General features: G+C 25.7%; 1 protein-coding gene across 1 annotated transcript in view; it reads right to left on the bottom strand.

The window, feature by feature from the left end:
• Positions 1-975: 975 nt before the first annotated feature.
• The window catches only part of LOC136082393 (low-density lipoprotein receptor-like), a 46,289-nt gene continuing 19,949 nt past the window's right edge, over positions 976-27,315 (bottom strand). Inside the window, exons 2-5 of the mRNA XM_065801582.1 lie at positions 22,503-22,557; positions 16,266-16,394; positions 1,447-1,515; positions 976-1,158 (exon numbers count right to left, since the gene is read on the bottom strand). Coding sequence (XP_065657654.1) covers positions 1,481-1,515; positions 16,266-16,394; positions 22,503-22,557 — 219 coding nt within the window. The 3' untranslated portion in view covers positions 976-1,158; positions 1,447-1,480. The remainder of the gene's footprint in view (positions 1,159-1,446; positions 1,516-16,265; positions 16,395-22,502; positions 22,558-27,315) is intronic.

Below are 27,315 nucleotides of genomic sequence, written 5' to 3'. Positions count from 1 at the left end.
TAAACTGTTCTGAAGTGTTTTTTATGAAAAATAAAAGCACTGAAAAAGTTATAGATTTTTTGAAGCAAAATATAAATTTCTGAAACATTTCTATAACAGTCCATAGCGTATCCACCAATAAGATTTAAAGTGTGCCAAGCAAATGTAGCTAAAGGATTAACTTCTTTGATGCGAGCTTGAAGTCTTTTGTACCTACCAGACATGTTAGACGCATTGTAATCATAACCACGACTATTGGTATACCAAACCCATGCAATTCTAAAACTGAAAATATGGCATCTGCTAATTCTTCAGATTTATGACCAGAGTTGGGTATAAACCTTTAAAATTCTTCTACCGGGCAGCCATTGTTTTGAACATAGCGAACAATGAACACAGTAAATCTGCACGGCTATACCCAGTGAAAAAGCGCACATGGGATACGCGTGGATTTTTTCCATATGTAACCCATGTGGGGATTATTATTTTGTCCCATGTGGGTTTCATATGGTAAATCCCACATGGATTCCATATGGTAAATCCCATATGGGATACGCGTGGGTTTTTACCATATGTAACCCATATGGGGATTATTATTTTGTCCCATGTGGGTTTCATATGGTAAATCCCACATGGGTTTTATGCGGTAAATCCTACATGGGATATAGGCGGAAAATACTACATGTTATAGATCTTAAATGACACATATTTTAATCCAAATGGTATAAAAGTAGTCAATACTAGACAAATGAAAGTCCGAATGCTTCTATGATAATTTTTAAAATTCTTTTAATTTAAAAATTACTTGAATAGTTATTTAAAATTAATCATCAAAGCTTTCAGAGAGGCTTAACTTAATCTGGTATTTGCTACTTTATCCCATTTGGTATTCAAAATGTGTAGCATTTTTGATCTTTTACATGTGATGTTTTCCACTTATAACCTGTGGGATTTACCTTAAACTATTATAACGAAATTTTATAAAATTAAAAAACGTGTTGCAAAATGAATTTATTTTAAAATAAATGCTATTAATCAATACATCCAAAATGAATATTAAAAATACTTTTTTTTCTTTTGAGATTTACACGACGTTTTTTGTCGATTGAGTTATTTAATTCGCTTCTGCTTGCATTATACAAAGGTTTTTAGTATCTTCTAACTTTATTCAAAAATATTCTAAAAATAAAAATATTTATATATAAATATAAATATATATATATATATATATATATATATATATATATATATATATATATATATATATATAGAGAGAGAGAGAGAGAGAGACAGAGAGAGACAAAGAGAGAGAGAGAGAGAGAGAGAGAGAGAGAGAGAGAGAGAGAGAGAGAGAGAGAGAGAGAGAGAGAGAGAAAGAGAAAGAGAGCAATTTTAACTATTAGCCAGGTTGAAGTCATTAGTGACTACAATATTTCACAAATAATTATTTTCTAATTTATTACTTACAATGACTAACGTATTATGGGTAATTGAACACATATTATGCGTAATGAGCTTGAACCCATGAGGAGAATCCTGAAAAAAAGTGATCAATTAGGATAAGTAGTTAAACAAAAAAACAAAAACAAAAATGTAAAAACCTACTTTTTCAATGATATAAACCTTAGGTGCAATAGCCACTGAATGCAAAAGTATCTTTACTTTTTCGTCACACACACGGCCTTCTATAATAACAGGCCTTGACATCGCGCAAAATGCCGTAAAAACTGAAGGCCGATTAAACTTTCACTTTTACTTATATTGATATATTTTTATATTAAGTAGGGTGTAATGGCAGTCTATGTTTTCTAATAATAATCTCTAGTAAAGACGGAAATATAAAAAGAAAACCAAAAAATTGTTAAAAGATAATCATATTTTTCGTATTTCAAATTTCATTAAGAATATTTATGTAATATTAAATAGTATCAATAACAAGCAGAACTATAACAAAGTATATATCTATATATTAGAAAGATAACTGTATTTTTAATTTTTTCTTGCTAAAAATGGTAACAATAAAAATCACCAACAATAAAAAACACCAACCAAAAATCAAAAAGTTGAATTCAAGCAAAAAAAAAGTTTTATCAATATATCTCAACAGGGTAAATATTTACAAATCCAAACATATTGAGACATATAGGCTAATGAGAAAATAAAAAACATAACAAGTAAATAGCATAACAAATTACAAAACTAATTTTCACATAAATTATGATAGCTTTAGTATTTTGGGAGTGGTAATTAGAGAGTAATTCTTTAGCAGAATATTAGAATATACTCTGCATTGTTTTTTTGTGATTTTAAATTTATATTTAGCAGCAATGAACTGAAACTGAGTAACACAAAATGTTCTGCATAAAGGGTCAGTAGCACCTTGAAAAAAAAAAGCAAAATAATAACCATTAGACTAGAGTATCAGAAAGAATTTCAAGTCCGCCTCTGTTTAAGCTATACAGATAACTTCCATATTTATAATAATAATTGGTAGAATCATCATAAATTTTTATTTCGCTTTTTTGCACATAGCCAGCTATGTAAACTATAGCCACTAATGTAGATTTATTAACTGAGCTTTCAAGATCATGTATATTATCCAGAAGTTCTTTTTCATCAGTAGAAATATCTCTAAAACATATGTCACAAGTATGACCATCGATACCATCAACAGGAATGTCAAGTTGTAATATCAATTTAGTATGTTGAATATTAATTTTTTCAATTACAGATTTAGCATTTATAAAGTAAGTACCTCCAGATCCCTGTCAAAGCTTAGAAAAAGCTTTTTCAAGTGGATCTGTTGAAAACCAACCTAATAAGACATACTTTGCTCCATTACTCAACAAAGTTTCTACGAGATCAATAAAGCCATAACATGAATGCGCTATTGCATTGCTAGTATCTAGCGTAAGCTGTTTTACACGCTTACCTGTAGGTTTCATAAAATTTGACAGTTCAGCAATATCTCTTAACAGTTGTAACTGTTGATCACCAACTGAGTGGATTTCTCCGCATAATTCATTTCTAAACCAAATGCCAGCACCAGGTGCTTTGACATTAACAACATTCGAAAAAAAAATATTTTTTCAATAAATACAGCAGTACCTTCAAATGCTTTATTTTCAATCTCTGGATGCGTTCTTAATGTAGCTACTGTTTCTTCGCAAAAAACAGACAAGCAAAAATTTACAGATTGTCTCTCTATTGGTTTTGGATAAACTGATTTAGCTGTGAGTTTAGAGAGTTTAAAAAGACTATTGCACTCAGTTTTATATAAAGTTTCTAAATCACTCCACTTAGCCAAAGCCAGTTCTTTATTGTTCAAAAATTGAAGTTCGCCAGTCTTTTCTGTCAACCAATTGTTTCATATAGATTTTAAGAGATGCACATAATCATACAATAAATATATACCTGATGTTGTTAACCATGGTTTACTATCAACTGTTTTAAACATTCCAAAAAATCTTTGATTTACACGGTTACCATCAGTAATTATTACCAGTGTCTTACTATTTTCAATATTATTTATCGTATCAACAATTTGTTGACATTGAGCAAACTGAAATTCAGAAGAACAATTTGCAACAGGTTGAGCTCTACATATAAATTCTGGACCTCCAAAAAGACATTTAATCATAAATGATAAAATTGTTTTAGCTAACTTTTCAGGGTAGTTTACTGCTTGACCAAACAAAGCACCTCTTTGGTAAAGTAATGAAGCTTTGACATAGACCTCATCAATTAGTAGTATGGAAGTTCTTTTCAATGTATTTAAATTCATAAAAACACTATTTATGAAACTTAGGTCCTCCATTGAGCTTATTTTTGAAGTCAATCATGTCCTTATACTTGGCAACTTGTAGTCAATACACAAACAGTCATATAAACTTCGTCACATAGCAAAATACTCATATGCTCTACATATAATATCTGAAGTATATAAAACTTCACCAACATTAACTTTTCTCATAGCATTAAGATGTTCGAATAGAATATTTAACTGAAGCGAACTTTCTTTATTTTTTAAAAATCTAACTGCTTCAAATAAAGCTGATTTTGTTTTTATTAACTTTAATTTGTTTACAGCTAAAGATGAAATATTACAAATTGTGCCATTATGGTTAGCTAAAAGTGAATAATCATTGAAAATTACTAAAATAAATAATGGAACACCAAGTTTGTACATTTTCGATTGTATGTGTAAACTTTTGTTATTAAGCTGGAAAACAATAACATCGGTATTATCACTTAACAAAGATTGAATATCATCAAATATAAGTTCATCCTCTTTCAGAAAATCATTTAACTCATCTGGTAAAATGCTTCGAAAACCGCTTGAAGTTACAGTTTTTCTAACTTTACTTGCTGGTGTGGCTAAACAACTAGGCGGAATATTTTTAAAATGGTGGGTTTAAAGGTCGTTGCTTCCCATATTTGCTTTCAAAAGGTGCTTCATTTGGCCAATGAAGTTGAAATACTGCTGTATAGTCTGTGACAATAAAACCAGTTCTTGGGATAGCTTCACTACATCTTTTTCTCTCCTCTAGATTCTTGGGGAATTTATAAATTGATATTTTTGTTGTAGTTGAGTATTGATATTTTTGTTGTAGTTGTAATTGATATTGTAGTTGTAGTTGTATAAATTGATATTTTTGTTGAAGTTGAGATAGTTCGACTTGCAAAGAGATACACAGCATTTTAAAGGCATTTTAATTATTAAAAAAGCCAACCGTTAGTTTGACAATATTATTACCTTACAATGTAACGCCTTGAACCTTACAAGGTTATCGTCTTGAAGTTGCGCTATCTAATTTATAAACCAATCAAATTTTAAAGATTTATTAAAAAAGTGTGAACACAAACTTTCGTCTAATGTTAAAAGATGAAAATGTAAACACAGTATTAAGAATTGGCCTTCAGTTTATCAACTTTGTTGCGCGATGTCAAGGCCTGTTATTATAGAAGGCCGGGGTTACACATAATATAATATTCTGAAACTAATAAACAAACATCTAAATTTCTATAAGTAAATTTATTCTTTGATCATTGCCTTCATATCCTATCTTATTTTCAAATCATAATCTATTATGGTATTATTTATATAACATATCACAACAATATTATTAAATTTGTGATGTTCAAATATCATATGAACATTCTCTAACATGTTCATATGATATTTGAATATAGTTCTTGAGTATATTATCTGCAAACAATTGACTGATGCAAGTTCAAATGTTGTCAAAAACCAAGCATGCATGCACGGGACACTACAGTGTTCCACAAAGAAATGCTGGTTTGAAAGTCAAATTTTCTTTATTAAAAAAAATTATTAAAATAGGGGGAAGATAGGGAGGTTTCTGTAACTTTTTTTAGGCTCCAAAACTTTTAACTTTATATATAATAAGGTTCATAAAACTTAAGGGACCTACGAAGTACATTGAGGAACAAAAACAGGATAATTACAGAAACTTTTCAATTTTTAATCTGGAGTACCACAGTGTTATTGGGAATAAAGTCTCTGGGTCCAGTATTCAAAGTAATATGATCTAAAGTAATATATAAATTAAATAAAATGCTTTAAAATGCATGCAGTTATACATATAACTCCTGATAGTTAACTATATGTATAACTAGTTATACATAAAATTTTATACATAAAATTAGAGGTATTTACACCAACAATGTGGTCTAAAAACTTCTTACTTTTGTTGTTTAAAACTGTAGAGGATCATAGGAAAAACAATCTAAATTCAGAAATTAGCTTGCTTATCTAAAGAACAATTTATGTTTTTTTTTTTTACTTTTAGTACTGTTGAGAATAAATGTATAATTGAACCAGAAAAAAATTGATGGTATATGCATTTTTTTTATATTATATTAACAATTCAGATATACCATCATAATATGATAACAAAAACTGACAACATTTTCAATGGGATATGGCAAAAAATTGACTGAGTTTGATAAAGGGTGAAGGTGTTCAATAAACGGGTCATCATCTAACATCATTATGCACAGATGACCCTATGATTTAGGTAAAATAAGTAATCAATTTGCATTATTTCTCATTTAAAAATATATATATATATATATATATAAATGTATATACATATATATACATATATATATATATATATATATATATATATATATATATATATATATATATATATATATATATATGTATATATATATATATATATATGTATATATATATATATATATATATATATATACATATATATATATATATATATATATATATATATATATATATATATATATATATATATATATATATATATATATATATATATATACATACATATATAACTTTTACTTTATTTACAACACCATTTGATATACAACAAACCCCTACAAAGCTTACAATAATTCAGTTAAGATTCAATCTGAGTTATTGAAACGTAATAAATTTAACATCAATAGAAAAGTAAAGCTGTCATCATTTAAAAGATAAAGGGTGTCAAAATATGTTGAAAATAAAATTGAGTTACTAATAAAATCACATTCAACAATGATAAACATTCTTACTGTTGTAAAAAATAGTACTAACTGATAAATTTGAACAAATAAATATAAAATTAATAAAAAAAAATGAATAAATAAGAACTTTAACTTGAACTTTAACTAAATCTTGAATTTGAATTAATTGGTACTAATTTGTTCAAGCATAACCTTAAAAAATAAGTTTTTATAACAAATTATATGTATAACTAGTTATACATATAGTTAACTATCAGGAGTTATATGTATAACTATATGCATTTTAAAGCATATTATTTTATTTAAACATTACTTTAGATCATATTACTCTGAAAACTGGACCCAGAGGCTTTATTCCCAATAACACTGTGGTACTCCAAATTAAAAATTGAAGTTTCTGTAAATATCCTGTTTTTGTTCCTCAATGTAGTTCGTAAGTGCCTTAAGTCTTAAGGACCTTATTATATCTAAAGTTAAAAGTTTTGGAGCATAAAAAAAGTTACAGAAACCCATCTCCATCCTATTTTTTTCTTTTTTTAATAAAGAAAATTGGGAATTCTTTGACTTTCAAACCTGCATTTCTTTGTGGGACACTGCAGTGTCCCATGCATGCAAGATTGGTTTTTGACAACATTTCAACTTGCATCAGTTAATTGTTTGCAAATAATTTACTCAAAATCTAAATTCAAATAACTATTATATTATCCTAATAATACGTCTATTTGCACAAATCTTAATCTTATTTCTATAAAGAAAGATAAACATTATTCGTGGTACTTACATACTTGCTTGCCATTCTCTATATAAATATAAATTATTTTCACACAATATAAACGTAACGCGATGCAATGTCGATTTAAAAATTCTTTTTTTAGTTTTTTTTAAGTTTTTTTTTTAGTTTCCAACTTTCAAATTAATTCCCATGCAAATCCCACAGGAAACCCACGTGGGATTTCCCATGTGTGTAAATACCATATGGTTCCCACATGTAACCCATGTGGGATTACCCACATGGGTTTAAGGTGACAAATTTCCATACGGATACCACATGGGAAAATCCGTCCCACGTAAATCCCATCAATCCCACACGAAACCCACGCGGAACCCATGTGGGACGCGGTTTTATTTTTCACTGGGTAACCTGAAGTTGATTCAATACTAATGGAAAAATATTTAGCTTTTTTAATTTTTTTTACTACTTGTTGTATAAAAAATCTGCCATTATACTTATGACCTGCTTATATATAACAAAAGAGAGGACCCTCAAAAAAGGGTCAAACTGAGCAACGTGACTTTTTTTACCAATACGAAGTTTTTACAAGAATAGTTCGCGCATAGTTATTTATAATTTCCAAGTGAGCTTAGATTGCCTTTTGAATGATACTTTCTTTTGCTAACCATACATATTTTTAATTTTTATAAAGATGAATTTCCAATGGAAATATTCTTATTTAAAAAAAATATGGGCTCGTATACTTGTAGGAAGAAAAGCAACTCTTTCAGTCAATCTATGATTTGGACATAATAATAATACAAAATTTTCGTAAAAATAATATAAAATTACTATTTAACGACTAAGATTTTACAATTCTGATGGCTAGAGCCCTGTCAAAACTTGACGCCTGGGGCTATATCCCCCTCCGGCCTCGCGTAAAAACGTCTTTGTATATGTATATTTATATATATATATATATATATATATATATATATATATATATATATATATATATATATATATATATATATATATATATATATATATATATATATATATATATATATATATAAATATATGTATATATATACATATATATATATATTGTTTTTTTTTTTCTTTATTAGCATTAGCAATAAATTTGTAAAAACATTAATTAAAATCACAATATTTTTTATTCTTGACATTTTTCGTAGTCTTACTACATTTTCAAAAGATTTAATTTACAATTAAAACTCTTGTAAATAAATTTAAAAATAGAAGACAATACAGAGAAAAATTAACGAACAAATAAACTTGTTACAAACCAATTAAAAATTATATTACAAATTATGACAAAATAAACTTCCTAATATTAAAATATTATTAATACTAATAATATAGTAAGTTAGATATATAAATTTTTAATATAATGAGATGTTTGTTCATCTTTTATTTTTAATTTGTTAATGGTAGAGGCAGTGTCTAAAATCTGAAAGCAATCATAATTAGTTAGTGTTTTGTTTTAGTTACAATTAATGGATGAATTTAAATGTTTAAAAATATGCGATTGCTTGTCACTCGTAAGGTGCTCCTTTATCCGTGTTTTCAAATGTCTTGAGGTTTCTCCAATATAACTGGCGTTACAGCCGGCACAAGAAAATTTGTAGACAACGTTAGATATAAGCATCTTAGGAAGTGGATCTTTTATGCAAAAATTGTTTTTTAATTTATCGGTTGTGAATATAAATTTGATTATTACATTTTTACAATACTTTTTAATAATTTTATCAATTTTACTTTTAGTAAAATTTGAGTAAAATCCAATAAATGGAAGCTTAAAATATCTTATATTAGTATTATCAAGAGTATTTATAACAGGTGGAATAATTTTCTTTTTAACATATAATTTAATTTCAGTGTCGATAACTTTTTGCGGAAATTGATTATTTTTTGAAACTAAAGAAAGATTTTTTATATCCTTATCAAATCCAAACCACGTGTTGTTAATTTTATATGTTCGATCAATCAAGCAACGTATATAACCAGTTTTGTAACATGAAGGGACAAAACTAAAGAAATTTTGTAAAAGACCCGTGTATGTTTTTTTGTGATAAACTGATGTAGAGAGTGAATTAGACTTATTAATAAGAACATCCAAAAATGGAACTTGGTTATCTTTTTCTTTTTCCATAGTAAATCTTAAGTTTATGTGTAGTCTATTGAGATGTTTAAACAACTCTTGCGCTTCAAACTCTGAATTAAAAATTGCTATAATGTCATCCACATAATGTTTATAAAAAATCGGTTTGGAGGATGAGCAATTATTAACCCACGTTTGTTCATGAAAACCGATAAACATATTAGCTAAAATTGGTGCTAAAAGAGAACCCATTGCAACGCCATCTAATTAATTATATAATTTTCCGTTTAATAAGAAATGAGAACCTGACGTTGAAATTTGAAGTAATTTTTTGAAATGAGTTTTAGAAAATTATTTTGAGCAATTTTCATCTTTAAAAAACAATTCCGTTGCTACATTTATTGTTTCATTAAGTGGAATGTTAGTAAATAAGTTTTCAACATCATAAGAAACTATAAATTTTTTAGTTACGTCAACTTGTTTTAAATCTTCAACGAATGAAAATGACTCAAAAGTGGTATAATGTTTTGGTAAATATGGAGATAATAAATCTAAAAGATGTTTAGCAAGTTTATAATTATATGTGCCAATTGTTGAAATAATTGGTTGTTGTCTACAAATTTTCTTGTGCTGGCTGTAACGTCAGTTATATTGGAGAAACCTCCAGACATTTGGCAACACGGATAAATGAGCACCTTACGAGTGACAAGCAATCGCATATTTTTAAACATTTAAATTCATCCATTAATTGTAAAACACTAACTAATTATGATTGCTTTCAGATTTTAGATACTGCCTCTGCCATTAATAAATTAAAAATAAAAGAAGCACTTCATATTAAATGGGAAAATCCTTATTTAAATAAACAAACATCTCATTATGTTAAAAATTTATATATCTAACTTACTATATTATTAGTATTATTAATATTTTAATATTAGGAAGTTTATTTTGTCATAATTTGTAATATAATTTTTAATTGGTTTGTAACAAGTTTATTTGTCCGTTAATTTTTCTCTGTATTGTCTTCAGTTTTTAAATTTATTTACCAGAGTTTTAATTGTTTAAATCTTTTTGAAAGAGTTTTAATTGTTTAAATCTTTTTGAAGAGTTTAAATCTTTTGAAAATGTAGTAAGACTACGAAACATGTCAAGAATAAAAAATATTGTGTTTTTTATTAAAATTTATATATATATATATATATATATATATATATATATATATATATATATATATATATATATATATATATATATATATATATATATATATATATTAGTACTTATAATAACTTGTAAAAAAAAGGTCAATTATTTGCTCACAATATATTGCGACTCTATGTTATTTAAATTTGGTTCAATATTTAATCATGCTTTAAATTTATTTTTATAATTTTTAAAACTATTTAAATAGGTCTTTCCGAAAGTAAAAACAAGTATTTTAAGTTAAATTTTTATTGTGGATGTCCTTTAGTTTGTTGACTTTTTGGCAATTAAGTTAAAAAGCAAAGTTTCTTTACATTGCTTTTGAATTTAATTATTTATTTTTGATTTTCTACAACATGCACTATGATTGACAGACAATTTTGTGAAAAATATTATTTCTTTAGATACTATTGCTAATGACAAAATTGGTTATGATGCAAGCAACATTTAGGGTGCCATTAGCGACATATTAAAACGAGCCAAAAAATAATGTCTTTGCTAGATTGTATTTATATATTAATTTTGTTAAAAATACTACTCTTTTTTTTTTTGTAATGATTTGTCTCAATACTGGGATTTAATTTTTTATACAATAGCCTTATTATTATTTTAATGAGGATTGCCACACGTGTAGAATCCCTAATCACGTGTATTATAAATTTAGGCCTTGTGGGAAAAAAAAAGATTTCATTTCTTAAATCAAGACTCCGTTTTTTATTGTTGTTAGAAATGGAGTCAGCAAGAGAATAAGTTGAATAAAATTTGGACGTCCAATTGCGTCTATTGTGGACCTCCAAACGGACAGTTTTGGAAGTCCTTGGACGTACTTTAGAGGTCCGAAATGGACGGACGAAAGTTGTTTTATTTGGTAAGTCTAATGAACATCCATTTTGGACGTTTGAACAAATCATTTTGGACGTCCTTTGACGTACTATGGACGTCGGTGTGCCCGGTTGGCAGTTCTATACAACTTTAACTCTCTTTGCAAAGAGTTTTCAATAAATTCATTTTCGTTAACATCTAGGCAAAGTATTCATAGCTAATGATAATACATTTAATACATAACACTTTGTAATTATTTTTTAAGTAGGAGGTATTCTATTTCAAAAAAAAATTTATTAACTATTTTTATTAACTATCATAATTTATTATCAAAGGGTTCTGCTTGGAAATTCACTATCCAATCCAACCAGCACCCTTTAGTCCATAAGGTAGCGTTTTGGGTCCTGCGTTATTCTTGTTATATATTGATGATCTACGATAGTAAAAGGTCTTAATTGCTTTCTAATGTTATCTGCTGACGATATCAAGCTATATAGTTCGTTTAAAGATCCCAATTAGAGTCATGATCTTGCTGTTACCATTTATAAAGTTTATCTCTTGTCAAAAAAGTATCAGTTAAAAGTAGCCAATAATAAGTGTTTTACTCATAGAATAGCTCCTACTTCATTTTGTAAAGATATAAATTACAACTATCAATTAGGATATCATAATTCAACTTGGTCTACAAACCCAAAAGATTTTGAATTGACCATGAATTATTTCTTAAATTACAATAGTCATATTTCAAACATCGTCAGCGCATCACACATTCGAGGGTATTTAATCCTTAAATGTTTTAAAAGTCCCAACCCATGTGTTATTGTAGAATCCTACATCATCTACAAAAGACTAATCTTAGAATATTACTTTGCGGATTGGTCGCCAAACCGCACTAACATGAACAAAGCAGTGAAAGACGTTTTATTAAGAGAATCACTAACCTAAAAAATTTTTCATATTTTAATAGACTTAGAGTTCGTGGTTTGGAACTACAAGAAATTCGTCGCCTTAAGCAAAACATGATTACCTGTTACAAAATTCTAAACAATTTGTTTTGCCTTGATAAACCAAGTTTCTTTTTAATTAATAACTATATTTACACTCGAGGTCACGAATTTAAATTACGCAAACTAATGTGTAAACTCAATGTCCGTAAAAACTCTTTCTCACTCAGGGTTGTTAATAATTGGAATAACCCACCGTATGACGTCGTTAATGGCAAAAATATCAAGAGCTTCAAAATTAAAATTAATTCTATCGACTTTGAAAATACTGCTCCAGCTAACTAGTTTTATAACTGTGGTCTTATAAATAGTTGTAGAATATATATATATATATATATATATATATATATATATATATATATATATATATATATATATATATATATATATATATATATATATGTATATATATATATATATGTATATATATATATATATATATATATATATATATATATATATATATATATATATATATATATATATATATATATATATATATATATATATAAACTAGTAAAAACACTTATCTAATTTTTACTTTAGCATAATTTTCTAATTATCGACCATTTTGGAAAGTCTGTTCCAAACGTTGCAAAAATCTTCTTACTTCAATTTTCTGAAATGTTTAAAATCCAAACTCAGTTTTTGAAATTTGACCCGTAAAAATGGGAAAGTCAATCTGACTAACTGCCAGCCACTAAATTTATTTGAAGCGTCAACCTTTTCATGTTTGAAGTATATTTATTTGTATTTTATTCATTTCTACCTATATTATGCACAAGTTGCCTGGTGTAGCACTACACAGTGGGCCAGAATTTTTTTTCCTAGGCTAAGAGTCACAAAAAAGTCAAAGCTTCTAAACTTTCTTTTTAGCTTATTATTGAAACATAGGTGCTTTACTCTACTCAAAAATGTATCCGTTTAATTACTAGAGATGAAGGCAAGGTTGCTAGAACCATTCATAATGACTTTAAAATTGTCAAATTTTTGCAAATTTTTTTTTCAAAAATACTTTAAAAATCCTCAAAATCTACATAACTTTTTCAACTACAAAAGATTTGGACTATTTTTATTTTAAATAAACATATTAACTTAGTGCTTATAAAAAGTATATGTTTTAGTTATATATTTGTATTTAAATTATCCATAATATGTCTTAGAATTGTTGGTATTTTAAAGGTGTTTTTCTAAACTTCCTTATCTTCCTTTTTCTAAATGCCACTCGAAGGATGTTTAGTTTTCTGATTTTTGCATTTACAAAACGGCAGTTATTGTTCAAAAAAAAACCCAGCTGCGACCATGTATTCTTTATGATATATTTTAAAATAAAAAAACTGCTTAGCAAACAAAAGCATGCTAATATATGCAAGAACAATTGGAAATGTAGATTGCTTCTCGCACACTAAATTTCTATTTAATAAGTTTAATATTTTCAACGTACTTCAAATTAACCTTTATCATATTGTTGTTCATATATATTCAAAGTTGATAAAAAAGCGGCACCCATCATACTTTATTTCGATTTTCGGAAAAAGAAATTATCTAAACCCAACATGTTTTTCAGTAAACAACTACATTTAACCTAAAATCTGCTATTCTGCTACCAAGTTTTCAATTGCAAATAGAGTTCCTAAACTAAGAAGCACGCTTTTGAATATTGAGTTAAAAACCATTTCTTCATTTAATCAATTTAAAAATAGACTTCAGCAATAACTTTTAATTAATGACAAATAATTATATTTCTTCTAAAGCTTTTAATTAGGAGTAATCACGTTTTTGTGTTCAATTTATTTGTATAATTATCGAATTATATTCAATTTTTTTAAAAAGTTAAAACAAATTTAAACAAATTAAAACAAATCTTTCGTTTAATTTTTTTAAATACTATTTCGTTTTTTAAAAATTAAAAAACGAAATAGTATAAAAATAAAAAAAATAATTAAAATGTTATATTTGTATTTGTATATACTTTTGGATATTTTACACTGTTATATACCGTATTATGTGCCATGTAATTTAACGAAGTTACGTTGTTTCTGTTATTTTATTATTAAAATTTTTTTTTTAAGGGGCTTGGCGATATGACCAAATTTGTCTTTTTCTTGCTCCAGCTATGTGTTTATATATTTGTATCTTTGTAACTTTTGTTTTTCCTTTATTGACAAAATACATAATAATAATAATTACAATAATAATAATATTAATAATAGTAATAACCGGCATTCTAACAATAAACGGATAACAGAAACAGTATACATTGCAGATGGTCAAGCAACACCAACTCAAACATCCAATTGGTTTGAAAAAGAGTTTAATAAAATAGTGCGAAAAAAACAACAATAAGAACATCTTTTTTTAAATAAAAGTTTGTTATTCTATTATAGTTATAATAGTTTACTATTTCTGAACTGTTTTTCATAATGCATGAAAAACACTGTTTTTTATTACTTTATCTATATTGTTTCATTCATATAGTAAATAAATTTCACCGTTTCATTTTCTATATTTTTTATAAAACAGTTTCATTTATAGAATATGAAAATTAACTTGTAAAATTATTGAAAAAATTTCAATTTCCATATAGCATGCGCCACGGCTAAAAAATATTTAGTCAGTCTAAAAAGACTTCCCTAAAGGTTTCTTATCGTAGTCAACGGATAACAAGCGATAAGATTTTAAGTATTTTAAATTTATTTCAGAGGACCATTTTAATATATATATAATTTATTAATTTTTATTGCAAAATAGACTGCTTTTGTTTTAAAAAGCTCTTTCATTAATTTGTTTTGTTGGAGTATTTTATAATAAATAATACATTAGTAATATTTTCAAAAATACCCCACCTTTCCACAAAAACTAAAATCTTATTTTGCCAATATAAGTGTCTTAAAATACGTCAAATACCCGCAAAATTAATTCTTCACAAATCGATTTCCAAAATTCCCAGATAATCCTCAATCGTATGGAAGAAAAAAGACCAAAAAAAAAGCTTTCTGCACGGAAAGGACATAAATAGTTCATCCTGAAAGCAATTCAATGAAGAGTATAAGACTCTCCAAAGCAGCGTTGAACCTTAAAGTTTTGGCAGTGACATTAATTAATACTCTGAATATACATTAATTTGTTCTGGTATGACCTGCAGACGAGCCCCTTTTTCCACTTAAAACTTTGGTGAATGCAGCATAATAGTTTGAGAAGCCTAATAATTTGCCGGCTATATATTTGTAAAATCGTCTCTGTGTAAATACATTTATATATATATATATATATATATATATATATATATATATATATATATATATATATATATATATATGTAAATAAAAATAAAAATACATATATATATATATATATATATGTATATATATATATATATATATATATATATATATATATATATATATATATATATATATATATATATATATATATATATATATATGAATATATATATATATATATATATATATATATATGTAAATAAAAATAAAAATACATATATATATATATATATGTATATATATATATATATATATATATATATATATATATATGATATATATATATATATATATATATATATATATATATATATATATATATATATATATATATATATATATATATAAGTGTATTCATACAGAGGCAATTAATTAGAAAATAATAGGGGCGGGGGGGGGGTGAATCCATAAATTAGTATCAACTGGTTCTCGAAGAAAAAAAAGTTCTTAAAACTAAAATTCACCCGGCTAAACTGTATCAAATACCCGACTGGCTGACAATATTTCTTAAAAAACTGACTATAACTTGATAACCACCTACTTAGCGGAAAGTGTGGGGTTGGGGTCTCACATAACCGTAAAATATCCTTTGTATTTATATACATTCGTATAAAACAACTTACCAACACAAAAATGAATATCAGGATCCATCTTCCATCCACTTTTACACTGACACGAATAAGTGTCATTTTCATTTTGACATAGTTCATTAATCCGACATGGAATGCCCAATTTACTACAGTCGTCAATATCTAAGCAAATAAGTCTATTTTTAATAATATTAATAATTTAATTATTATAATATTTACTTTTTATTTTAAATAATCTTAATACTTCAAAAGCTTTCACGTACATTGTATGTGAGTATATACAACATGTAATAATCTAAATATTAATACGCTAATGAATATTATTAGTGCGCATAGTTACGCATAGTTTCGCATATTGTTTGTATTGTTACTTACGGTTCTGTATTCTGTAAAATACACTATTTCTTAGTTTTTAAGTCGTTTCATGACTTTTTTTATGCGCGGTTACATTTTCCATGCGGTCTTTCGAGTAAAGTCAGCTAGCGAATTAGAGCTCATGTACTTTTATTCTCAAGAAGAATAGATGTTGTTCATTGTTTAAAATAAAAATTTAAATAACCGTTTGTTTGTTGTTGGTTGTTTTTATTTTTCTTATTTTTATAGCCGGTTTTCATTTTTAAGAAGAATTTTTAGAAATAAAATGTCTGATAAAATAGTTTTTTTAATACTATCTAAACATGAATACTGTAATTTATCAAATCTTCTAAATATGAATACTGTAATTCAATACGGTTAGTGTCGTTTCACTTTCTATTTTAATAAAGAACTCTCTAGGTTTTTCTAAAAGCGTTTCTTTACTCCACGCGGTTTTTCAAGCAAGGTCTTCCAGCCGATTATAGCTGATAAAATTTTAGATTCAAGTGGAATTGATGATGTTCATTGTTTAAAAACTAAAATTTGTTTGTTGTTCGTTGTTTTTATTATTCTGTTTTTTTTTAAAAAGAAGTTAAAACTAAAATGACTGGTAAAATAGTTTTTTTTAGTACAATGTTTCTTTTTTAGTAAAGTGTTTCGGTTTTGTCTTCAGTCATTTTAGATCATTTTAAGCAAGTATTTTTTCATTTTTTACTGCAGTTAAAAGGAGCTGAAGGCCTTTTTAGTAAGTATATAGTGTATAGTAGTTTATTTATAGTTTATATTAGTAACATAGTTATATTAGTTTATTTATAGTTTATATAGTATATAGTAGTTTATTTATAGTTTATATTAGTAAGTTTATTTATAGTTTATATTAGTTCAAGTTTATTTATGGTTTACATTAGTAAGTTTATTTATAGATTATAGATTAGGATTAATGAGAATACGAATTTTTTTTAGACAGGCAAGCTGACAGCGACTTTAGTAAGTTTTATCATTTAGATTTTATTTGAGTACAAATGTAGCATTAGCAGTTTTATTGTATATAATTTTATCTCAATTTTTATTTTTAGACAGACAGATAGAACTCAGTAAGGACTTAGATTTTGTAGATTTCAAAGCTTCTTTTGAATATTCTTTTAACGCAATGAATATGTTTTATATATTTTAATAAATTTTGTCATTTAGGTGTGATAGCATCATCAGGTGGTACAAATAATAATGTCTTTTATTTTATTTTAAAAAGAATCAATAAATATTGTTTATTTAAACAAAATCATCAGGATAAAATAGATAAGATAGATAAAATAGCTTTTTTATTTAATATTTTTTTATTTAGTTATAACTTTAGTTGCATCAGCCACAACAGGTAACTTCGTACATTTATTTTAATATACTTGAATTACATTTGTTACTTAAATTTTCAAGCAATAAATATTGTTTGTTTCAACATTACCGTCAAGATTATATAAATAAAGTTTTTATTTGATAATTTATTTTAGTTGCTTCTGGATCAACTTTAAATAATGGTAACTCATTAATTCATATTTTATTATAGATAAATGTAGATAAAAAAATATAAGTTAGAAATTTTTGTAGATTTAAAAGCAGTGAGCTTTTTTTTAAAGGTTCTTTCTATTTTTGGATTAAATCCACTATCACTAAATTTGTTCTATGTTTATATAATGTACCTTAATAATTTTTGTCATTTTGGGGTTTGTAAATTTTTCTGTTTTTTATTTAATAAAAAAACAAGCAATAAATATCATTTTCATTTAGCTTCATCGACCTCATTATCCGGTAACTGAATAATTTTCTTTTGGTAGTTTTTCACATAGGTAAAACACTTTCAAAACATTATAATAGCGTTCTAATTTTTTTAGATAGCAATGAAGTAATAAGTAAGTTTGATTTTGTTATCTAGATTTTTTTTTTCACTTTTTTTTTTAAATTAAATTAAAAATGTTTTTTCTAATTTAGATCTGAAGCAACAGCTTGGTAAGCAAGAATATATTGTATACATAAATTATGTTAGTGTGTCAATGTTCCTAAAGAACAGAGCAACAAATTGGTAAAAACACTTATCTAACTTTTTTCTTTCTTCTACACAGTGTTTCACCATCAGTAGGTTCATCAGGAAAAGTTCTTCCTAATGAACCTACTGATGGTGAAACACTGTATAGAAGTAAGAAAAAATTAGATAAGAGTTTATACTTATATTTATATATATATATATATTTATATTTATATATATATATATATATATATATATATATATATATATATATATATATATATATAAATATATATATATATATATATAAATATATATATATATATATATATAAATTAAAAAAGAAAAAAAAACAACAGTTAAGTTTCTTTTTAAATTTTTATTTTGTTAATTTTTTTTTTTTTTTAGTTCTCCTTCAAAGGCGAGTTGATAAGTTAGGCATACTGTTCTAAATTTAGTTTGTAATTTAGTATAAACTAATAATATTTTGATAAAGTCTTTTTTTACTATTTTTTTAAATTTTTCTTATGTAAATATACTTATGTTATGTACTTATGTACATGTACTTATGTAAAAAAAAAATTCAAATGTTCATATATTTACAATTTTTTTTTCCATTTCGATGAATTGTCAAATGGCAAAGGTAAAATTTCGTTTAAAATGTCTTATGTACGTGTTTTTATTCATCATTTAGCAAGCAAGAAGAACATTCAAGTCTATGTTTTTTTTTAGATAAAACACCAAACGGTAATTATATGTTCTCAATTGCTATAATATTTGCTTGATTATAAGTAATATATTTTTCAATTATAATTTTGCTCCATCATTTAAAATTAAAATTTTATAATTCAGTTTAAAAAAATATATCAATTTTTATGTTTAGAACTTACGTATGAAGATTATAAAGTCTTTCGGAAAAAGAAGCCCGGACCTCTGACCCATTGGTCATTTCAAAGGTGAATTTAGTATGGGGGGACTGACCACCCATCATTTAGAGGGGAGGTCAACACCCCTCATACAGGGGTCGAAGGTCTGGCGGGATAATTGAAAACTTTCATGCCTACAATTAAAAAAAAATTATTTGTAGACATGAATGTTTTGTGTATATATGTATATATTTGTTTTTTGAAAATTTTTTTTTTTTGTGTACAGTGTGTATGTGTGTGTATATATATATATATATATATATATATATATATATATATATATATATATATATTTATATACACATACATACATATATATATACATAACTACATATACATATATATATATATATATATATATATATATATATATATATATATATATATATATATATATATATATATATATATATATATATATATATATATACATACATATAAAAATTTTATTTTTTGTAAATAACTTTTGCTCTCCTACAGTGAGTGTAGGGTAGATTAAGATGAGCATCTAAGGCGGAAATTTGAATATTTTCATATATAATTATACTGGATCCAAAGTTTTTGCGAATAATCAAACTTTAGGGATCTCTATTCATGATTCACTTAGATATTTGTACACCAGAAATTTTTTATTAAAAACACAGAGGTTTTAAAAAAGTAGCAAAAGTGCTCCTATTACCCACACCACTTGGTAATAAGGGCACTTTAAATTAGATCAAAAAAATAACATTAATTAAATTAAAAAAATACTAATCTGACAATTAGAACGAAATTTTTTTATCGAAAAAATTGTCTAATTTTTGGCATAAACTTAAATTTAAGAAAAAAGTGCCTAATATCTCTTGCTTCTGTTTTTTAAATATATTTTGCTTTGAATAGTTTATGGACAATCCCTTATTATTATATATTTAATGTCTGTTTTCCGGCAATTTTTAGTTATATGTATAAAGAAAATATGTCTGGTAATATTTAACAAACATCTTAAGCTATTTGCTAATGCTTTGCGTAATTGTTGTGATGTTATTGTTGTAATGTTTTGTGTTTGTAGACAGCTTGGCTTACCTTCCTTTTGGTGTCTATCGTTAAAAATGATTACAGGTAGTTTCACTAACTGCTTTTAATCATTCACTAAAAGCCAAAATAACATTTGATATTTTCTACAATACAATTTTTATACCTCATATTAATTTTTTTTTATCTTTAGTGTTATTAATTATTTTCCTCTTTGAATGAGGTTAGTTAAATGAGTTGGCTTTTGATTAAAAGATTTTGGTTTCAAAACTGAACACCATTGTCAAAATGCTCTGGGTTAAGTAGTTTTTAAAAATCCGGTTTCTATTTTGTTCTTTTTTAATTTTTACTAACTTACTTTTCTATAATTTCCTGCTAATATGGAATCACGTAAATTTTTAAATATGTTTAATCATAGTCCCTATCGGTAATAACTATTTTTAATTATTTGAATATAGTTTTCTTTACAATAGGCTATCTTACAATAGACTTCTTCACATAGCCTCGTTCCTGTAGATGGCGGCTGATACGACTGATTTTGAAAAGTGCCTTCAATGTTAATCAGTTGTTTTCAATTGTCTTCGATTGTTTTTAAAGAAAAATTTGTTTTATGAAGGGTTATTATTATATGTATATATATATTTTTGTTACTCATTTAATTACATATCATTCAAATAAATTTGTTTAAAAAAAAAGGAAACACAAGTTTAAATATACTTTTTACAACTGTTTTATATGATTTTAACGTCTGTTTATAATCTTTTCAGCTCGTGCTAGGTGAATAAAAAAATCAACTCTTTTTAATCAGCGCTTTAAGACTAATTGCTCACCTTTATGTGAATACATTTATCGATTTTGCTCAAATTTGTATTCACGTAAAGCGTAACAATTACTTCAAAAATGTTGAGTAATAGCAAAAGCGTTCTTGAATTAAAGAATTTCTTTTCATACAAGTTGACAAGTTTTATTAATAAGTTATATTAACATACAAGTTAAGGCATACTTTTTGTGAATATTTATTTTTTAAGCTTCACTCATCACTCTTAGAAAAATAAAGAACAGTTTGAAAAGAATTAGAAACTACTCAGTTAAAAGTAAAATTAAGAGAAAGAAAAGGGAAAATTTTTTCCGTATATTTTGCCTAAACAATTTTCCGCAACTTTAAAATAAGACTTGGATAATCTATGCACATAATTCAAGTCATATTTTAACGTAACGATTTTGTTGTTATTTGCGCATATAATGTTCGAACGTTCGAATTTAACTTAACCGTAATCTGTATCTTTAATAAAGCTTACAATGTAGTTGAACTAGGAAGCCAAGAAAAAAAATGTAAGCAGAGCTCAAAAAACATTAGTAAATTTATAATTCGTTAGAGAAAACAAATAAAAATTAAATTGTTATTAATTATTTATTTACTAAAAACCCGTATTACGGGTTGCCTACTGATTGTACCTATTAATACAATAACACGAAATTCACTGTCTTTAGCTGTTTGTTTTGAAAACTGATCCATATTTGATACAAATAAAATATAAACATTTGATACAGTTATATTTTACTAAATATATATAAAATATATAAAAAATGTAGTCATAATATTATTGCTTCAATTTACTGATGTAAATTAAAATAAAATAAGCACAACGTGCATTAATATATAGACAATCTGGTATCTGGATAGTGAGAACTAGCAACTTTATGAGAAAAAAATAAAGATCGATGTAGGACATTAGGAGAGAGTGGGTTAAAGACAACATTACTTACATCAAGATGACAGACTTATACTGCTCAAGTTAAAGTTTAAAATTTTATATAATGGAGAAATGGCAACAAAAAAATGTACATTAACTAAAACAAAAATTAAGTTCAAATGCACAAATAAAATACTATATATTTTATAATTAATATAATTAAAATATATAATTATTATAATTAAAACAAAAAAAAAATTGATTATACCTTCAGCTGACATACACCAAATTTGAATTATCCAAAGAATTATTTTGAAATGTACCTTAAAACAGAATATAGAACTTTTCTTAAGTTGGGTCACTGTTTTTATTGTATTTTTAAAGTTTATAAATCATAACAATGCAACAAGTTTGTTGTAGTGTGTAGTCTTGCTTTTTATTTTTTATTTTTTTGCAAGACTTTCTTATTGAATTTGGTTGATAATTTTATTGTTAAATATTTTCATATTCTAATTTCCGAAGCTTAAGAGTTATAATTTTTGGGGCTTACTGTTATGGAAATTTCCCCTCCAAAAAATTTTTTTAAGTCTCTTTAAATTGATTTTCTCAGACTCCCCTTGCCCTTTCAAAATGCATAGTACCCACAAATTGGTTATTTTAACTTTTTAATAAATGTTTACTGTGTACAGCTTTCTATTATCCAACTTTATTGTTTACAACTACAAATATTCCGCGCAAAAATGTTCTTCTCCATCTCTTTTAAACATATGGATTGAAATAAGTTTATACTTCTTGCTTTTAAGGTAGCAAAACTCTTAAAAGCATTGGCATAGTTCGCATTTCTAGCTATTTTGTTTTCAATTTCAATTGTAGCCAAACAATTTAAGCGTTCTCTTACACAGAAGGTTGTAAACATAATTTATTAACTTAAGTATTTTAACATTTTTTAATAATTTAGGTTTACTGAAATTTCTTTCACCTAGTGATGGATCTTTTACTTACTTATTTTTTACTCACACGAGTAAGTTAATATTTATCAAAAAGTAAACTAAATAAGTGATTTTAAACGTTTTATGTAAATTTATATTTCCGTATAAGTAATTAATTTTTTTGAAACGACTTTAACTTTATAATGTAAGTTTTTTTACTTTGAAAAGTAAGTTATGTAAAAAAAGATTACATTAAAAAGTAATTTACTTTCACATGTAAAAGTGAGTCACATGAAAGAGCAAATTAGTTTTACATTTAAAAGTTTTACATTTAATTACTTTTAAAAATTACATTACATAATATAAAGTTCCTCAAACTGTAATTTATATTTCCCTATAAAAGCAACTAGTTAATATATATATATATATATATATATATATATATATATATATATATATATATATATATATATATATATATATATATATATATATATATATATATATATATATATATATATATATATGATATATATATATATATATATATATATATATATATATATATATATATATATATAACTCCCAGAGTTTAAAAATTATATTAAAAAGTAACATGAGGAGGCTTTTTTTTTGTAAAGATTTTTTGCCACTTTGATGCGATAAAAGTCCACCTGTTCAAAAATATCCTTTAACTCTAAAAGTCTTGGTTTTAAAAACTAGGGTACTTTCATATGGGTATGAAAAATTTAGAACTTTTTACGTAAATATCTTTATCTACGTCTAATATCAGTGGCCTAACTGCCGCAAGGCCAGTATAAGCAAAACTTACGGTCCCATAAGCAACTGAACCTAGAGCCGCAAGTTTAGGAGCCCTAAGATATATTTATAAAGTTTTTTTTTAAGGAAGTTATTATTCCAGAGAAACAGAAATTAGGCACCATGGCTACGTATTTCCACTAAATAAAAATACTTTTCTACTCCACTGTGTAATATACCTATAAACCGAGCTGTATTGTAAAAACGATTTATAAGTAGATTAAAAGTAGAAAAACGATTTATAAGAAGAAAAAAAAATTGTGGTGATTGGAAGCTGGATACAAAAATATTCTAAAACATTTAACTCTCCTCCAAATGTGAGGGTAGAGATTAGAAATTTTTTTTTTTTTTCTAACACTAAATTTACATTGACAGGTTTAAAATTCAAAATTCAAAGATTATGATTATATAAAGTCTACACCCAACCAAATAAGGTAGTTGTTCTAACATTTTCCTAAACACTCTAATGTGATATAAACAAGAACATACTTAATTTCGGTACTTTAGTATGTTTTATTTACTAAAAGTATATTTATTAACCAAAATCATTGATTTTCATAATTATAGTAATAATAGGCCGGGTAAATAAAAATAAGAAATTGGTTTTACTCATTAATTGGTTAGTTTTACGTGAATAAATTATTATTGGTTATCATAAAGTCTTTCAATGAGTTTAATATGGTCTTTAACATTACGATAAAAGACCTCATTTATACGTAACTATTAATAATATTATTAGTTAAAGATGCTGTTGATTAAATAATTCTAATCGGTTGGTGATAAAAGGAATCGCCGTATTTTCAAATTATGAAACCTTTTTATGTTGCTTTTGATGTGGTATAATACCACGCAATACTTGTTAAATCAACTTATAATTAACTCTTGTATTTTGTTTAATTTATATTTTCATGGATAAAATTTTTAATCCATTTTATTTATATGTTGAAAAAATAAAACTATTCAATTTTTCTGTTATTTATGTAATATTTTTTCCGTTTTAGTATGTTATTTTTAGAAAAAAGCTTCTCTTTTTCTAAAATAACATACTAAAACATGAGAATTTGTTACTTCAGTTACATATATATTTTTTAGATATATTCCAAAAAAATATAAAACTATAATTGTCAATTTAAATAAACTTATTAAACTCAAACTTGAGAAAAACACATGAACATCAATTTTTACAAACAAGTTTTCAATGACTTTATCATGTATGGATATTTAGGGGCTTGGCAACAAAATTATTTTTGTCTTCCTCTTCTTGCGGAAGTGCATTTAACTTGGAAGTTCTCGCCTCCTTCTTTACCGTGACGCGAATATATGCTCAGAGTTTGTTTTGAACATTGATCTCCTGCTTCTAAAGCAAGCGCTCTAACCACTGCGCCACAGCCACACCAATCAGGGCCACTAACCTATTTCCATCCGACAAATTAACACTAAAATAAACAAATCATCTTTTCAAAACCATTATGCAAAAAATCTTTCTAAAAAGTTACCTAAACTTTAAAGAAAAATAAAATTTTAGAAAAAAAAATAAGGTAAAAATAAAAATAATAAATTTAAAACAATGGAGTTTTCTAGTTGACTCTGAAAACAATTTCGAGATGTACTTTTATTAAAATTACAAAAATGCTGAAAGTTTCTAGATAGTCTGGAAGGTAGTGAAAAATTGCAAGATTCCGAGACAACTGCTAACCGACAAATATCTTGTGAAGTCAAACTAAAGTTTGAAAAAAAATTAAAAGTTAATTCTAAATCTCTACTTTAATTAAATAAGATTTTATTTTTGAATTATCCTTGTGCGGGTTTGAAACCAACGCAACAAAAAGCAGGTTATTAGGAAGCCCACAACCTTTTAATAAAAGATTGAACAGCTTTTCTTACCATCTTTTTTTAAATAGATTTTACGTAATAAAACGCAATGATAAGATTATATATAATAAACACTCCTTTAATCATATAAATTATACCAGATAGTTTAAATGACGTATAATTTTTTGAAAACTGTTTTAGTAGTCGAAGTCCTTGCGGATACCAAAAATGTTATTTTGCGTCATATTACCATAACAAAATACTTGATTGAAAAGGCAAATATAAAGAATAAAAACTGGGGGAAAAGCGTGCTCTAACGAACAGTGACTTGGTTTGCACATGTATGAATTACCCATAGCTTAGAAATTATCCCCCCCCCCCCTTCCTTCAATCCGCAAAAGTTTCATTATGGCCACTAACCTATTTCTGCTCAACAAAAAAAAGAAATTAAAATTCAAAGATTATTTAACAGCCCCTATTAACACTCATGCGGCAGGGAGCCCGTCTCTTCACTACTGGTATACCCGCATGTTGACTATATTCGCACCTAATTATAATAGAACTACCCTAAATAATATACGTGAAAAAAAAATCTTTTCCCGATGCCCCACCACAAACACTGCCCACATACATCAGAGTATTACCTGAAGTATTACCCAGATGTGCCCTCAAACAGGCAATGTATTTAAATATGCAACCTATCTCAAAATTTATGTTAATTCAACGTGAAATGACTGTTTTTTGAGAAAGTAAATAATATAATTTACATTTTGCTTACTTACTTAGAAAAGCTTAACATTTCAAAGAAAAAATTTATTTTATTTGTAAAAGTAAATAACAATTTTTTTCAAATTACTTTTATGTAAGCTGTTATTGCTAACTATTTACTTTTTCACGTTAAAGTAATTTGTTGGTATGATGTAGTTTTATTTTACTTTGTAAAGTAAGTGCTATGTCTTATAAATATTATATTTACGTAAGTTTACTTCCTAAATAACTTTATTTACTTGTAAAAAGTAAATTACATTTCGATGCAAATTTTTTGCATAATTATAATCAAAATTTCATTTTAAAGTAATTTACTTTAGTCGACTTACCATTTAAAGTAGGTTACAGTTTCAAGTAAAAGTAAAAATGCAAATAACTTTTACTTGTAAAAGTAAATTACTTTTACAAGTAACAGATACTCATTTAAAAAACTTAACTTAAATAATAAAGTTAACACGTTATATAATTTATGTAAAAAAAAACGAATTACTTTTTAATTTAAGTAAATTATATATTTTTATATGAGTTATGTAAAGCAAAACACGCTTAAAAGTAATTTGCGATTTTTTATATCAAAATAAGTAAAAGTGCCATCCCTACCTTCACTTGCGGAGACTGCCAATGGATTTTTATAAGAAGATTCTGAAATTCATAAATTAATAATATTATGATGAACATCAGCGAATGAGTGTATTAGAAAACTTCAAAAGGGTTTTCTCTTTTCGAATTTAAAATTTTGCCTGAAACTTACAA

This window comes from Hydra vulgaris, chromosome 07, assembly GCF_038396675.1.
Source record: "Hydra vulgaris chromosome 07, alternate assembly HydraT2T_AEP".
In the NCBI taxonomy this organism is placed as follows: domain Eukaryota; kingdom Metazoa; phylum Cnidaria; class Hydrozoa; order Anthoathecata; family Hydridae; genus Hydra; species Hydra vulgaris.
Note: the sequence above shows the minus strand (reverse complement) of the source record. Positions and strands in the feature narration are given on the sequence as shown.